Here is an 18,480-nt window from a genome sequence, read left to right as displayed (position 1 = left end):
GAACCTCCAGTCCAAGGTCTTTTATATCTAAATATTCTCTACCTAAGTGCCCTGTACCTAAAATGACATCGAGAGTTGACATTACAAACTTTTCACTGCACTCGTGCGAGTGAACGTGACAACAAATGCTAATTCTATTCCAAAAAATTCTTTGCAACATCCTGTACAGCTGCAACATGAGGTCCCAGCTCCTATACTCAATGCACTGACCAATAAAAGCAAGCTTACCAAACGCGTTCTTCACCACCCTGTCTAACTGCGACTCCACTTTCAAGGAACTACGAATCTGCAGCCCAAGGTGTATTTGTTGAGCAATAATCCCCAGGCCCCTACCATTAAGTGTATGTCTTGCCCTGAGTGGGCGGCACGGTGGCACAGTGGGCGGCACGGTGGCACAGTGGTTAGCACTGCTGCCTCACAGCGCCTGAAGACCCGGGTTCAATTCCCGACTCAGGCGACTGACTGTGTGGAGTTTGCACGTTCTCCCCGTGTCTGCGTGGGTTTCCTCCGGGTGCTCCGGTTTCCTCCCACAGTCCAAAGATGTGCGGGTGAGGTGAATTGGCCATGCTAAATTGCCCGTAGTGTTAGGTAAGGGGTAATGTAGGGGTATGGGTGGGTTTCGCTTCGGCGGGTCGGTGTGGACTTGTTGGGCCGAAGGGCCTGTTTCCACACTGTAAGTCTAATCTAATCTAATGAGTTGCCTTACCAAAATGCAACATTTCACATTTGTTTACATTAAACTCCATCTGCTACTCCTCCGCCCATCTGATCAAGGTCCCATTGTACTCCGAGATAACCTTCTTCACTGTCCACTACACCAACAATTTTGGTGTCATCTGCAAACTTACTAAGTATTCTTCATTTATTCACATTCAAATCATTTATATAAATGAGAAAAACTGGTGGACCCAGCGGTACACCGCTGGTCATAGGCCTCCAGTCTGAAAAGCAACCCTCCAACACCACCCACTGTATCCTACCTTCAAGCAAATTTTGTATCCAAATGGCTAGTTCTCCCTGAATTTTGTGTGATTTAACCTTGCTAACCAGTCTACCATGTGGAACCTTGTCAAACACCTTGCTATTCTTGATGCTGAAATGGACAATTTCACATTTTCCCACATTATACTCTAATTTCCAGAACATTGTAAGTTCCAGAAGCAAAAAAATACTTGTTGTCTTTTAAGAAACTTCTGATGAAGAAGGGAGTCATTGAAGGTTTATGAGTTTGTACTATACGTAGCCCCATGTCTTTCCTCAAGTCTATTCTTTGTACCATGTCTCATCGCTCATTGCCCACCTATCCTCCTCAGCAACTCACTGCCAGCCCAACTACCCAAGCTGCTCATGCCAACCAACATAGAAAGTAACTTCAAATGTTATTTTTCACTCCCTAACTCTTTATGATTTCCCCAAAATCCTCATCCATCCCTCAAACCGCCTCCTGCCCCCTACTTCACATCATTAAAAGTAACATCACATGATATTTAGGAACTGATTTTGGTGTAATGATGCAAGTTCTACAAAGTTATGAGTCACTCCAAGTCTTGCCAGAATGATAATGTGTTGATCATGTTCTATGTGCTATGTGTAGCCAAGAAGAAAGATGAATGATTATTCATTGAAAGGACATTTCCTTCCATCTACAAATAGATTCCTATGTAATAAAGTCCTATGATCCATTTAATGCTCCTTTATAGCACCTTGGGATAGCATATTATATTCAAGATGCTAAACCAGTACAGCTTTTAGTGCCAATAATGCAATGTCTGCTATATTCATGTTTCCACGAACAGCATAATTTTCCTTCTTACATGCCTATCTTCCTTAACCTCTCCGCTACTGAAACTCTCAACCATGCTGTGATAATCTCAAGATTTGACTGTTATGACACTTTTCCTTCTAGTTTCCCATCTTCACTTTTCACAAACTTCAGCTTATCTAAGCCTAGAATCAAAGAATTATACAGTGCAGAAGAGACCCTTCAGTCCATTGAATCTGCACTGACAAAAAGCTATTCTAAATCTACACTAGCCTCACTCTCCACACTTGTTATGACATTTCAAGAGCTCATCCAAGTACATTTTAAAGGTTGTGAGGCTTCTCACCTCAACTCCCCTCCCAGGCAGTGCATTCCTCTGTTACTCATGCCCCAGTATACACCAAGTTCTGTACACACATCACCTCTATGTTGGTTCCTGGTTGAACAAAACTATACTCTAAAAATTCTCATCCATGATCCCAAATCCATTCAGAGTCATGACCCTCCATAACTCCCTACCCTTTTCCAGGCCTACAACCCTTCAGGATATTTAAATTCTTTCAAATCTGGCTTCTTGGACATCCCTGATTTCAGTCACCCCCATGACAGATGCATGTGACTTTAGGTGCCAAAGCTGTAGACTCTGAACTTTCCTTGCCAAACCACTCCATTTCTCTTTGCTCCTTTAAGTGCTCCTTAAAAACTAATATTTTGAGGAATTTTTTGTTTTCTGCCTCAATAACTCCTCACATGACATGGTGTCAGATGATTTTTGATCGTGTTCCTGAATAGTATTCTAGGATGGCTTACTACATTGAGATGCGATACAAATGCAGTTTTTGTTGCCTAAAATGCAACAAAATTTCTATATTCACGTGTTTCTTGTAAAATAGACCTGTATGTGACATATAGAAGGAGATGTACAAATTTTACTAGGATGACTGAATCATTCTTCATACATCATGGTGGCTCAGTGGTTAGCACTGCTGCCTCACAGCACCAGGGTCCCAGGTTCAATTCCAGCCTTGGGTAACTACCTGTGTGGAATTGCACATTCTCCCTGTGTCTGCGTGGGTTTCCTCCCTCAGTCCAAAGATGTGTAGGTCAGGTGAATTGGCCATGCTAAATTGCCTATAGTTTTAGGTGCATTAGTCAGAGGGAAATGGGTCTGGATGAGTTATTGTTCGGAGAGTATGTGTAGACTGGTTGGGCTGAAGGGCCTGTTTCCACATTGTAGGGAATCTAATCTATTTTAATGACATGGAAAGGCAATGGCCCGCTGTTAGTATTGTCACTAGGTGATAATCCAGAACCCCAATCTAATGTGCTGGTGTCCTGGATTTGACTCTGACTGATGGGAAATCTGACTTCAATAAAATTTGGATTTAAAGAGCTGGCCTAATGGTAACCACTGTCATAAAAACCCATTTGATTCTCTAATGTCTTTTAGGAATTTGCTATCTTTACCCAGTCTGACCTATACATGACTCTGGGTCCACAACAACATGTTTGACTCTTGACTTACCTCTGGGCAATTGGGGATAGGTGGTAATTTGCCAGCGATGCAAAATCCCATGATTAATGTTTTTTAAAATGTCATTGATTGTGGGAGCTTGCTGTGTGCACAACAATGTCTACACCTCAGTTCTTCCTTATAGCTCACACATTTTGTGATGTCCTGAGGTTATCTAAGGAGCAGCCTGCAAGTTATTTTCCCCTTTTTGCTTTCTCTCATCACACCTGTTACATATAAGGATTCCAGAATCTGACTAAACATACATTACAAGACTGAACTGCACAAAAGATTAATTCAATTCTCTTAGCTACTATGTTGGAATAATGTTTCTTTGGAAGTTTCCCTGAATAAAATGTTTGAACATATCTATTATTTAATGCAAGGAACTGCAGTTAATGTTTGAATATTTTAAACAAAGTTGCAGTTTGGTAAGAATTAAACAGCAGTACAAAAATGCATATTGGAACAAACATAAGTGTAGATGTACTGACAAGAGCTGTAAAGGTTAGATCTCATCAGCAGATGGCTTTGACTTCCCTTTTCATGTGCAGAAAAATACACAGTTTGTTCTTCTGTCAGCAAAGTGCAAATCGTTTGCAAACCAGTAGATTCCTTCGTAGAGCTTATTCACAGGGATCTTCTCAATCATGTCGTGTTTCATGAGAACATCAATGATAACAGCTTTTTTGATCTTAATAACTACAGACTTAATTGAGACATCTGGATTACCCAAATTCATAACAGAGCATCAACGTTTCAAATACCAAGTAAGTACTCTTTTATTTTCCACAGTTTCTTCATGATGTTCATCAATCGATACTCTTTACTGATAGAAGTTTGGTCAATAGATTTAATGTTAAGCTGCTATCATTAGGAGAGTTTAATACACCAATTATTTGGTGAGGTGGTACTGCCTGTGTTATCTTTTTTAAACTTTGGTGACTACCCATTTGTATTTTTAATTTGTCTTTTCAAGTTTACTCCTATCACATTCACGTCCAAAGATAAATTAAAGCATGATTTATAAACTTGCTCATGTTAATATTTTATTCTTAATGTGTTAATGTTCATGAAATTACTTATCAACATCCAGAGAATGTTTTACACAAGTTATGGAACTTTCATAATGATTTGTCACAAAGGAATGGTGATTATATTGAAGCCTAGAAATTTTAAATGTATTAGATTACATTCAAACTTTTGGAATGATGTTTTTGTATCTTATTCACAATTTGCTTCTATTGTGTATACTCAAAGTCAACATAGCATAATGGTATTGGAATGTAATGGCTGGAAATGTGTTGCTGAAAAAGCACAGCAGGTCAGGCAGCATCCAAGGAGTAGGAGAATCGACGTTTCGGGCATGAGCCCTTCTTCAGGAATGTTTGGAATGGAATAATATATTCCATTGGAATGTATTGGAATGTAATAATATATTAGTTGCAAGCATAGCAATCAATCTCTATCAGTTACTTTGCATCAGACCAAGACATAAATTCCTAGCCACGGAAGAATTTTAGGAGCCTTTTGTCCAGCATCACCGTTTCCTCCCAAGTTTGTAACAATAATCACGTCAAGTCTCAAATCAATCATACATTGATCTTGACATGTTATTTTCTGAAATATACTATTTTCTTTTTGCATTTAATGGATAAATACTAACTGGAAATTGGCACACATGAGCAATGTATAAGAATTATTGCATACAATTGCTTCCTTTACATCTGAACATGTCAAATTTGTCCTATAATCATCGCATTTACAAGATTACCTGTATTATAACTGTTATGTTTAGATTCAAATGTGCTAACACAATAAGTACACACAAAATGTGGCAATTATAGATTTAACAGGAATCTACTGTGTATACATAAATGAATTTTGTGAAGTGATTGACCAAGTCTTTCAACCATTCAGTTAACCCCAGCTAAGGGATTAATTTCTTATCATAATTTTATCACAACACAAAAAATATGCTGTCAACCGACAATTTTTAAAGTTTTCTGGGAGCACTATTTGATACTAAGAGAAAAATTTAAAAAGTGGAAATAGAGAAATGAACAATATTGGAAATTCCTCATGAAAAGTGAAAATTCTTTAAATACACAGCAAAATGTTTAACATCCGAAAGAGGAAAGTGGTAAATGTTTCAAGTTGAATCCTTTTTGATGAAAGGTCACAAAACATTGGTCTAACTTTCTTTTTCAAATTCTCTTGATGATTGATTACTTTTTATATTATTTTGTTCTCTTGATCAACACACAAGATTGAATTCTGGTGCCATGACACTTAATGAATATGGAAAAGCTGGAATTTCAATTTATTCAACTTTGAAAGGAAGTTAGAGGGAGAAGTCTCATTAAAACCCTTGCAAATGGGATAGAGTTAGAAGTTCTATTTCCAGTTAAATCAAAACTCCAGGGCAAGGACATTCAAAGACACCTCAAAGGACAAGGGCAGTAGATAAATGGGAACACTGCAAACTGTAGATTCCTCTGCAAGCCACTCGCCATCCTGACTTGGAAATAGAACACCATTCCTTCACCGTCTCTTGGTAAAAATGCTGAAATTGCCTCTCTGAATGCACTGTGTGTCCCTATCCCACACGGACTACAGAGGTTCAAAGAGGCATCTTGCTACTATTTTCTCAAAAGCAATTAGGAACGTGTAGCAAATGCTGACCCTGTCAGTGACACCCACATCTCATGAAAGTCTAAATTTAAAAAAGACCAGTAGGTTTGACTAGAAGTGGCAAATGACCAGATTCTGTGCTGAAAACTTCTCTGGTTTTATGCAGAACCTTTAAAAAGTATTTTCTGACTTGCAGTTTAAGAAGAAATGAAAACCTAACAACAACATAAAGTCTTTCTGAAAGGTTTATCTAATCCTCCCGAATGCTCCAAGTAACTTGAAACTAATTAGGTGCCTCATATCCAAAGAATTATGTTCAATATCTGATCCGAATTGTGCCCTTCTTACCAAGAAATCAAAGTTTTAAAATTTAATTGTACCCATTTATTCTTTTCGACATTGACTACTTGGTGGAAAACAAGAGAGGACAAATCAAGGCTTTATTTCTCAAGGAGGAGGAAGTGAGGACTGCAGATACTGGAGATCAGAGTTGCGAGTACGGTGCTGGAAAAGCACAACGGGTCAGGTAGCATCCAAGAAGCAGGAGAATTACCATTTCGGGCATAAGCCCTTCATCAGGAATGCCTGAAACGTTAATTCTCCTGCTCCTCAGATGCTGCCTGACCTGCTGTGTTTTTCCAGTACTACACCCTCGATTTTATTTCTTAATGAGAACTCTGACACTAATTTTGCCACTGCCTCATGCTGCAGGCACCCGATCCTCCATCAGATAACACTGACTAGTTCTTAGTAAATGTCTATCCTCTAAGATTGGAAAAAACGAGGTCACGCATCAACATTAAGATATTTATCATGTAGTAAGTTCTACTGACACCAGCTTTAGGACACTCACCCCATATATAAAAGGGCTGTTCATCTTTCTGAAACTAAACTTAGAAAAGCAGTTTTAACGTGTTTATTTGAAAACAGTACTACAAAGTTCTGTGCAAGTGACAGTAATTTCAAAATTAGACAACAGCAATTCAACACATCCTGACAATGTTATCTCATTGAAAGATCTCTCCAATCAGACCCACTTCCCTCATCTTTCCCCATGGTGTGTGGATTTCTCCTTTTCAGCTATATCCAATCCCACTTTGAAAGTTCCAGGGGGATATGTTTCCAGAACTCTTAAAGACAATGCATTCCAGATTTTAAAAAAAGTTTCCAATTTCCTCTACCTGAATTTACTAACTGTTGCTTGAAGTGGCAAAGATACTTTACAGAAGTCAGCAGACAATCTTACAGTAGTTGCAAGCCTCTGCTTGTCCATCCCCCCTCACACACTCCAACCTTACACCCTTGCAATGTGCAGCCCTTCACTCCCTCTGCTCCAACCCCAACCACACCATCAAACCAGTGGACAAGGGGAGCGCAGTGGTAGTTTGGCACATCGACTTCTATACTGCTGATGCCAGGTGCCAACTCAAAGACATCTCCTCCTACTGCCCCCTTGACCATGACCTCACCTCCCATCACCAAACCATCATCTCTCATCACCTCAGGGGATCTCCCACTCAGAGCTTCCAGCCTCATAGTTCGGGTACCCCACACTGCCCGGTTCTACCCTTACCCAAGAGCCACAAACCTGATTACCTCAGTCAACCCATCATCACAGCCTGCCCCTGCCCTACCGTACTCATCTCCACATACCTTGATACTGTCCTACCCACCCCAGTCCAGGAACTTCCACATACATTTGGGTCACCACCCACGCCCTCCACCTCCTCCAAGACTTTAGCTTTCCTGGGTCCCAATGCCTCATTTTCACCATGGACATCATGCCCCTATACACCCCCATTTGCCATGACGAGGGCCTCCAAGCCCTCTGTTTCTTCCTCTTCCGATGTCCCCACTTGTACCCCTCCACTGACACCCTTATTCATTTGGCTGAATTGGTCCTCACCTTAATAATTTCTCCTTTGAATCCTCCCACTTCCTCCAGATGAAAGGGGTAGCCATGGGCACCCGCATGGGCCTCAGCTATGTCGGTCTCTTTGTCAGGTATGTGAAACAATCCAACTTCCACAGTTACACTGGCACCATTCCCCACCTTTTCCTATGCTACATTGATAACTTCATCGGTGCCACCTTGCGCTCCCTAGAGGATGTTAAACAATTCATCAACTTCTCCAACATATTCCACCCTGATCTTAAGTTCACCTGGACTATCTCAGACACCTTGCTCCCTTTCCTGGACCTCTCCATCTCCACCAATGGTGACTGACTCAAAACTGACAACTTCTACAAACCCACCAACTCCCACAGCTACCTGGACTACACCTCCTCCCACCCTGCCTCCTGTAAAAATGATATCTCCTATTCCCAATTCCTCCACTTCCGCTGCAACTGCTCCCAGGAGGACCAGTTCCACCACAGAACACACAGATGGCCTCCTTCTTTAAAGACTGCAATTTCCCCTCCCACATGGCTGATGATGCCCGCCAGTGCATCTAACCCATTTCCCGCACCTCCACCCTCGAGCCCCACACCTCCAAGGACAGAACCCCCTGTCTTCACCTTCCACCCCATCAACCTCCGTATACATCATATCATCTTCTGCCATTTCCGCCACCTACAAATGGACCACATCACCAGAGATCTATCTCCCTCCCATCCCTATCCACTTTCTGTAAAGACCATTCCCTCCACAACTCCCTTGTCAGGTCCACGTTCCCCACCAACCCAGCCTCCTCTCTTGGCACCACTGCAGAATTGCAAAACCTGCACCCACACCTCCCCCCTTACCTCCTTCCAAGCCACAAAGTAGCCTTCCATATCCATCAGAATTTTACCTGCACTTGCACACATATAATTTACTGTACCCGTTGCTCCTGATGCAGTCTCCCCTCTACAATGGGGAGACAGAATGCCTACTTGCAGAACACTTCAGGGAACATCTCCAGGACACCTGTACCAACCAACCACACCATCCTGTGGCTGAACACTTCAACTCCCCCTCCCACTCTGCCAAGGAAATGTATGCCCTGAGACTCCTCCGTCGCCACTCCCTAACCACCTGATGACTGGAGGAAGAATGCCTCATCTTCCACCTCGGGACCCTCCAACCCCACGGTATCAATGTGGATTTCACCTGTTTCCTCATTTCCCCTCCCTCCACCTTATCCCAGTTCCAACCTTCCAACTTGCCATCACCATCATGACCTATCCTACCTGTCCATCTTCCTTCCAAACTATCAGCTCCACCCTCCTCTCCGACCTATCACTTTTACTCCCACCTCCGTCTACCTATTACACTCTCAGACATCTTCCCCCCAGCCCCACCATTCTCCCATTTATCCCACCACACCCTTGGCTCACAGCCTCATTCCTGATGAAGGGTTTTTGCCTGAAACATCAATTCTCCTGCTCCTCGGATACTGCCTGACTGGCTGTGTTTTTCCAGCACCACACTTTCAACTCTAATCTCCAGAATCTGCAGTCCTCACTTCCACAAGCCAATATGTGCAGGTGCAATTAGGACAGTCTCACATGAAAACAGTAGATTTTAATCACAAGAAAATTGTTGACAGAAGAATTGACTTTGTTATAGTACCTTTGGTCTGAAGAGTCATAGAGGTGTACAGCACGGAAACAGACCCTTTGATCCAACTTGTCCATGCCGACCAGATAGCCTAACCTAATCTAGTCCCATTTGCCAGCACTTGGCCTATTTCCATCTAAATCCTAATGAAGGGCTCCTGCTCAAAATGCAATTTTCCTGCTTCTCGGATGCTGCCTGACTTGGTGTGCATTTCCAGCACAACTCTAATCTTGACTCCATCTAAATCCTTCCTATTCATGTCCTCATCCAGATGCCTTTTAAATGTTGTAATTGTACCTGACTCCACCACTTCCTCTGGCAGCTCATTCCATACATGCACCATCCTCTGCGTGAAACATTTGCCCCGTAGGTCCCTTTAAAATGTTTCCTCTCTCACCCTAAACCTATTCCCTCTAGTTCTGGACTCCCCACCCCAAGGAAAGCACCTTATCTATTTAACCTGTCCACGCCCCTCATGATGTTATAAACCTCTATAAGGTCATCCCTCAGCCTCTGACGCTCCAGGGAAAACAGCTCTAGCCTATTCAGCCTTTCCCTGTAGCTCAAATCCTCCAACCCTGGCAACATGCTTGTAAATCTTTTCTGAACCCTTTCAAGTTTCACAACATTCTTGCTGTTGGAGAGAGACCAGATTTGCTTACAATCTTCCAAAAGTGGCCTCACCAATGTCCTGAACAATTGCGACATGACCTCCCAACTCCTGTATTCAATACTCTGACCAATAAAGGAGAGTTAAAGCTAGTGGTCGTACATGATCATGTCTCTTAAATGCCTATAAATTACTGTTTGTGACATTAATGTAGGATGTCACAAGTCAGAGTGTGATGGAATACTCCTCATTTGACCCCACATCCACAAACATTCACTCCCTCCAGTTCCAACATGCAGTAGCAGCAGTGTGTACTATCTGTGAGATACACTGCAGAACTCATGAAGGTTCTTCTTACAGGACCTTCTAATCCCATGACCACTATCATTGAGAAGGACAAGTTCAGCTGATGCATGGAACACCACCACCTGCAAATTCCCTCCCAAGCCACTCATCATCCTGACTTGGAAATATATTGCCATTTTTTTCAGTGTCACAGGGTCAAGATCCTGGAACTCCCTCCCAACTGGCATTATGGTGACTCTAAACGTCAGACGCTGTAACAGTTCAAGAAGGCAGCTCACCATTACCTTCCCAAGGGCAATTGGAGATGGATATTAAATACTCATCCAACCAGTGACATCATATCCCATGAAAGTATAGAACAGAGTTGTTACAGCGTGAAAGATGTCATTTCGCTCATTGTGCCTGCACCGGCTCATTAAACAAGTTTTATTACCTATTACCAATCTTCTGCTTTTTCACCATATCCTTTGACATTACTTCGATAAATAATCATCCAATGCGCTCTTATGCGGCACGGTGGCACAGTGGCTAGCACTGCTGTCTTACATCACCAGAGACCTGGGTTCAATTCCTGACTCAGGCGACTGACTGTGTGGAGTTTGCACGTTCTCCCCGTGCCTGCGTGGGTTTCCTCCGGGTGCTCCGGTTTCCTCCCACAGTCCAAAGATGTGCGGGTCAGGTGAATTGGCCATGCTGAATTGCCCGTAGTGTTAGGTAAGGGGTATGGGTGGGTTGCGGGTTGGTGTGGACTTGTTGGGCCGAAGGGCCTGTTTCCACACTGTAAGTAATCTAATCTTTAAAGCTTCCTTTGCACCTGCCTTCACTAGATTTGCAGGAGTGCATTCCAGACCCTAACGTGAAAAGGTTGCTCCTCACTTCACCTTTGCTTCTTTTGCACATCACTTTAAATTGATGCCCCTCTTGTTCTTGGTCATTTTGTAAATGGAAATTGTTTCTCCCATCTACTCTATTCAGCAATTCATGCAGGAACTTAATCTTATTTGATTGCATGACAATCTTTAGTATACTACAAGTTGGGATAAACCTGTTTATTGAAAATGTATTAATACCAGGTTTAAATTGGGGAACAAAGTTAATGAGGGGTAATAAATATTCTCAAGGACAGGTGGGAAGGTGATAAAATCAAAATTCTCAAACACAAAACTATCCTCTCTCCACTGTGGCCAATTCTGAACTTAGAGAGTGACTCACCAGTATTGATCATTATCATGTGTGAATCAATTATTATCATCTGCAAATGTGGTGCGTTTGAAGAGATTTGAACAAAGACTTGCAATTGCCTTCAGTGTGGGATTTCCAGGGCTCAGGGAAACAATGAGTGAAACCGAGGTATGAATGAGGGCCCATTTACGGGGGTGTTTAAAATTCTGATTGCCCGATATGAAGAAAACAAAGAGTGCCTCTAGTTAAAGTTCTTGTGACCGTAGGCACATCTCATGAACCTCAAATGAGCCAGGACATGTTTGAGTTGGTAATGGTTTGAGTGATAGAATGGAGAAATGGGAACTGAAGACAACGAACACTTACGACAGCAAGGGTCATAGTGGGAGCTGCAAGAATGTGGCACACGACAGAAAGATGCTTAATGCAGATTTGGAGAATAGCAAAGACTTGAATAAAATCACACAAAAACACAGAATTGTTATAGTGCAGAAAGAAGTCATTCAGTCCATTATCTCTGAACAGTTAAGATTGCAGCTGACACAAAGGTAGGTGAAGGGACAGGAAGTGTTGAGGAAGCAGGGAGGCTGCAGAAGGACTTGAACAGGCTATGAGAGTGGGCAAAGAAGTGGCAGATGGAATACAATGTGGGAAAGTGTGAGGTTAGGCACTTTGATAAGAAGAATACAGGCATTCTCTTAAGTTGGCAGTTAGGAATGCAAATGCAATAGTAGCGTTCATTTCAAGAAGGCTGGAATAGAAGAGCAGAGATATATTGCTGAGGTTGTCCTGAAGAAGGGTTATATCCAAAACGTCGACTTCTCTACCTCCTGATGCTTCCTGCCTTGCTGTGTTCTTCCAGCCTCCTGCCTGTCTACTTTGGATTCCAGCATCTGCAGTTTTTTTTTGTCCCTAATTGAGGTTGTATAAGGCTCTGGAATTCTGTGAGCAGTTTTGGGCCTCATATCTAAGGAAGGATATGATGGCATTGGAGGGGATCCAGAGGAGGTTCACAAGAATGATTCCAGGGGAGAATGGCTTGTCATATGAGGAGCAATTAAGGACTCCAGGTCTGTACTCAGTGGATATTAGAAAGATGAGGGAGAATCTCATTAAAACTTACGGAATACTGAGAGGCCTGAATTGAGTGGGTGTGGAGAAGATATTTCCACTAGTAAGAGAGACTAGGACCCAAACTTCAGAGTGAAGGGATGACCCTTTCGAACTGAAATGAGGAGGATATTTTTCTGCCAGAGCATGGTTAATCAATGGAAGTCATTCCTGCATTGCGACGTGGAGACTAAGTCGTTGAGTGTATTTAAGACAGAGATAAATAGGTTCTTTGATTAGTAAAGGGATCAAGGGCTATGGGGAAAAGGCAGGAGAATGGGGTTGAAAAAAATATCAGCCATGATTGAATGGCAAAGCAGACGTGATGGGCCAAATGGCCTATTTCTGCTTCTATCACACGGACATGTTGGGTCGAAGCATCCTGGGGGTTACCACTATCCAGAAACTGAACTGAACTCACCATATTAATATAAGTATAGTAGCTACAAGAGCAGGTGAAGGCTAAGAATCCTGTGATGAGTAACTCAACTTCTGACTCCTCAAAATCTGTCCACCATCTACAAGACACAAGTAAGGAGTGTGATGGAATACTCCCCACTCACCTGGGTAGGTGTTCCACCAACAGCACTCAAGAAGGTTAATACCATCCGGGACAAAGCAGCTCATTTGTTTGGCACCAGTTTAACAAGCTTTGGACTCCTCCACCACAGATGCTGAGGAGCAGCAGTGTGTGCTAACTACAAGCTGCACTGCAATAACTCACTAACCTTCTTACATGGAACCTATCAAATTTTTGACTTCTACAACTTCAAGGAGAAGGCAGCAGGTACATGGGACATCACGATTTGTAAGCTCCCCTTCAATTAGATTCCATCCTCTTGGAAATATATCATCATTCCTTAATTGTTGCTGGGCCAAAATCCTAGAAATCCCTTCCTAAATGCACTGTCAATGTTCCTACATTCAAGGACTGAAGCAGGTTAAGAAAAAAGCTCACCACCAACTTCCATAGGGAAATTAAGGAGGGTTAATAAATGCTGGCCTAGTGAGTGACACCCTCATTCCTTTGAATAAAGAATAAAAAGAATAACACAGAGCCCCTGGGGATAAATGCTACAAATCCTCCTCCAGTTGGCAAAATATCCATTAACCATTACTCTAATCTAATCCTTCAATCAGTTTTGCATCCACGTTGCCAATATCCCATTTATTCAATTCTGATTGGTTAGCCATACATTTGCTTCCACTTCCAGAAACTGCATCTGTGCACAGACCTCAGAACTCCAATCAGCAGAAAGGCAACAGAGGAACCATTGCTCCCAGTCCCTTTATCAACTTTAAGTACCAACATTCTTATTTTCTCTGTTATCTTCCTGACTCCATCTTATCTTCTTTCCTACAATGATTCCTTTTCGAGATGTTTATAAGGCATAACCGATTTTTCTTCCTACAATCAGGAGAATTTATCAGAGAGCTCATTTTATCAGAGAGCTCATTTTACTAATGCTCCCAACTATTTTATATGGACCACTGTCAGAATTTCACTTTAGGAGGTTTACCTTGTAAAGGCAGCATTACCAAGATTTCAGTTCCCACTCGAAATGTTCTTGTTGCTGAATGTTTATTTACCCATTCTTTCATTTTCATTTGTGAAACTTTCAAATGATGTTATGTTACTGTACACGATCCCTGTGAGTCTTTCTAAAAACATGGCAACATTTTTTGATATCTTTGTTACGTGTACCTCGATACAGTGAAAAGTTTTGTCAGTACAGGTAGATCATACAAGACAAAGTGCATGAGGGTGATAGAACAGAGTGAGGAACACAATGTTACAACTGCTGAGAAAGTGCACAAAGAGCAAGATCAACATTTAACTTGAACATTTGAAAGTCTATTCAGGAGTCTAATAACAGCGGGGAAGAAGCTGTTCCGGAATCTGTTGGTACGTCTGTTTAAGTTTTTGTATCTTCTGCCTGATGGAAGAGATTGGAAGAGATTATAACCAGGGTGGGAGGAGTCTTTGATGATAATGGCTGCCTTCCTGAGGCAGAGAGAAGTGTAGATGAAGTCATTGAGTGGAAGGTTGGCCCACATGATGGACTGGGCTGTGTTCACAAATTTGTAGTTTCTTACCATTCTGGGCAGAGCATTTGCCATACCAAGCCACGAAGCATTCGGACAGAATGCTTTTTATGATAAATCTATAAAAAATTGGTAAGAACCTTTATGGCCATTCTGAATATCCTGAGCCTCCTGAGGAAGTAGATGTGTTGTTGTGCTTTGACTGTGACAGAAGGGTAGACCAAGACAGAATGTTGGTGATCATCACTCCTAGGAATTTGACACACCCAACCATCTCCACACCCACAACATTCATGTAGGCAGGGGTGTGCCTTCCACCTTGCTTCCTGAAGTCAGTGACCAGCTCTTCCATCTTGCTGACGTTGAGCGAGAGATTGTGATCTTTGCACCATTCCACCAAGCACTTTACCTCTTTCCTGTATTCTGCCTCGTCATTGTTGAGATCCGGCTTACAATGGTGGTGTTATCAGCGAACTTGTAGATGGAATTAGGATATAATTTGGCCATGTAATGCAGCACTGAGGAATCATCTTTTTTGTTTCAAGGACTTCCCCCTCATCAATTTTAATAGACTTCTAATCCCATGGCCACAAATCAATTCAAAAGGAATGAAGCTAGTAGATTTATTCGGAGAAACTCTAGCAGCAAGTAGTAAGAAATCTAATCTTTTATCCCCGTTGTATGAGTATTTGCCTTAATCATCATTTTGAGACTTTGATGGAACCTCTATAAGCTCCCTGTGCTTGCTACTGATACACAGTTGACTTCAACTGTTTTAGATGCAAACTGCTAATGATCATAAAGTTATAATACTGATCAGATTATACCTCAGTTGGTGTTCAATAATGAGAAATGAACTGTATCGACTCCTCAGCTGTTATGGTCCTTTAAAGATTGGCTTCTGGGAGTTGGGTTGTCATGTCCCTAAGTATAAGGATGTACTAATGTCATAGAATTATAGAATCTCTACAGTGTGGAAACAGGCCATTCGGTCCATTGGGTGCACACTGATCTGCCGTACACAGTCTACTAACAATCACCTGAATGGTTCTTCAAAACTGATATGGGAATGGAAGGTGCTGGATGGATTACATGCTGTGGCTATCCTACTACTTGATATTTATGACATTTTCCAAAGAACTGCACTACATCTTGAAGTAGCCTTGACCATGTCAAATACTTGTTTATCAATGCTTGCATTTTCCATATGCCTACTAGTCCTGCCATAGGAATTTCACATGCTCTTCACAATATCTCCTTACGATATCTGGACATTACAACTATTTGATGAACAGTCAACCATTCTTCCGCCGGTCTATGAGGATGTCTCCTTTTCCTAAATCGAACTCCATTTTCAATATAACCAGAACTAAGGAACTCCTTCAGCCTCAGCTTTAGTGTGAACTGTGTGTGCTTACTTACTGAACTCTTATCTCTGCATCCTGAAGCCTCAATTAATGAAGACATGCAAAACAGTCCTTTTAGAATTATCCTCATTCTTATAGTTTCAGCTATCTTAACATCTGCTAGCAGTATTCATGTGATGTCTGGTGATTGACTCTGTTTAGCCATTCTGGTCACCGTACACAATGGAAACATACTAAAAACCTGCTCTTGCAATTGTTCCATTTCTTCAGCTTCAGCCAGACTCTGTGATTATAGGGAGGCTACAACTTTTATTCCTGCTATTATCATCCCCAGGAGTAAATGACTGCTAATTTCCTAACTATCCCGACTACCGCTAGTCCAGACACTAAGTCACCCTCCAATTGGGTGTTGTATGATGGAATCGGGATGCACTCTCCAGCTGTTCCATTTAGCAATACTTTTAAATTTTGGTGATATTTTAAAAATGCAAACCCCCAACCCACTCTCACCATTGCCTCTCCCCCTCACAACCACTTTCCGTGAAACTGTTCTTTAATTGGGGTACAGCCAATGAACATCCCCTGATGTACTGACATTCATCACAAAGTCACGGAAAGGGCTAGTTGGCATTCGGAACACAGTCACAATAACAACAGCTTATATTTATATAGCACTTTAATATAATTAAATATTGTAAGGCACTTTATAGGAGCATTGTAAAGCAAAATATGACACTGAACCACAAAAGAAGGTATAAGGTCAAATGACTAAAATCTCAATCAAAGCTATAGGTGTTAACAAGCATCTTGAAGAAGGAAAGTGAGGCAGAGAGGCGTGGATGTGTCGAGAAGGAATTCCAGTGCTTAGAACTGAAGCAACCGGAGGACAACCATTAATAGTAAATGACTGATCTCGGGTGCTCAAGAAGCCAGGATTAGACAAATGCAGATACCTTGGAAAGTTGTGAGGCTGGTGCAGACGACAGAGATGGGAGGGAGGAGGTCATGAAGAAAGATTTGAAGAAGATGAGAAAAGCCAAGATGTTGTTTGACTGGAAGTCAATGTAATTCAGTGAACTTGGAGTGGTGTGGGGTGAGGGGGATGTAGGGAATAGATTAACATGAGTTAGGACATGAGCAGCAGAGTTATGGATGATCTCACATTTGCGGAGAGTCAAATATAGGAAAGCAAGAAGGAACGCATCAATTTAGTCAAGTCTGCAGAAAACAAAAAGATGACTGAGCATTTCAGAGTGGATAAGCTATAGATTGGAGCGATATGACGGTAGTGGGAATAGATGCTCTTAATGATTGTATGAATATGATGTCAGAACCTCAATATAAAATATGATCATGAGATTGCAAATAGTTTGGTTTAGTCTCAGATCCTTGTGAAGGTGATGGCTAAAGTCAATATCTTGGGAATGGATTTTGGAGTAGACACCAAAAACAATGGTTTTAGACTTCCCGAAAATCAATTGACAGAACGTTTTACTGATCAACATGGAATGTCAGATAGGGATAATTTAACCACATTTGACCACATAAAGAACTATTGCGATCTCTTTCCAGCACAGATGGTGCCAGATTTGATAGATCTTTCTTTGGCTAAGTGGAATATTTACCTGATATTCTCTTGTGAACTACTGTGGGGTGTGTTACTGCATTGATGGCACTTATATAAATGTAAGTTGTTGTTTTTCAGAACTATAACAATATTTGGCAGTGCCTGGCAACCCATTAATACCTTAGAAAATACAAAATTTATGTGTTTTTTCTATTACATAAATAAGGTATTATTAACGGCAGTTTTATGAAATGGAAAGACTAGTTCACGAAGTTTTTGTGGTGCAAGCCATCTGCATTGCACTGCTATCACAAGGTCAGAAGTGGCAGTGTTATCTGAAGATGATACAATGTTCAGCAGCATTCACAACTCCGCAGATACTGAAGAATTCCATGGCAATTTTCAGTAAACCTGGACAATATCCAGGCTTAGACCGATAAATGGAAAGTAACATTAATGCTTCACAACTGCCAGACAGATAATGACCACCTCCAACAAAAGAGAGTCAAACCATCACCTTTGACATTGCTGAAAGCCCCCATTATAAACATTTTAGGATTACCATTGACCAGAAACTGAACTGGACCAGCCACATAAGAATCATCAGTTACCAGATCAGCTCAGAGGCTGGGAATTGGGCAGTGAGTGACTCACCTCCTGTCTCCCCGAAGCCTGTCCCACCTACAACATGGCACAAGTCAGGACTGTGATGGAAAATTCTCCACTTGTTTGAATGAGTGCAACTCCAATCGTGAAGAAGCTCAACACCATCCAGAACAAAGTAGTCTGGGTGTTTGGCACTACATCCACCACTTTCAATGTTCACTCCCTTCGCCACC

At 41.7% G+C, this 18,480-nt stretch overlaps 1 protein-coding gene across 1 annotated transcript in view; it reads left to right on the top strand.

Moving 5' to 3' along the window:
* The first annotated feature begins 3,925 nt into the window (after positions 1-3,925).
* tnfrsf9a (tumor necrosis factor receptor superfamily, member 9a) overlaps positions 3,926-18,480 on the top strand; it is a 59,769-nt gene continuing 45,214 nt past the window's right edge. Inside the window, exon 1 of the mRNA XM_060851970.1 lies at positions 3,926-4,045. Coding sequence (XP_060707953.1) covers positions 3,926-4,045 — 120 coding nt within the window. The remainder of the gene's footprint in view (positions 4,046-18,480) is intronic.

The sequence above is a fragment of the Hemiscyllium ocellatum genome, chromosome 37 (genome assembly GCF_020745735.1).
Source record: "Hemiscyllium ocellatum isolate sHemOce1 chromosome 37, sHemOce1.pat.X.cur, whole genome shotgun sequence".
NCBI lineage: Eukaryota > Metazoa > Chordata > Chondrichthyes > Orectolobiformes > Hemiscylliidae > Hemiscyllium > Hemiscyllium ocellatum.
The sequence above is the reverse complement of the archived record's forward strand: the minus strand, read 5'-3'. Positions and strand labels throughout refer to the sequence as shown.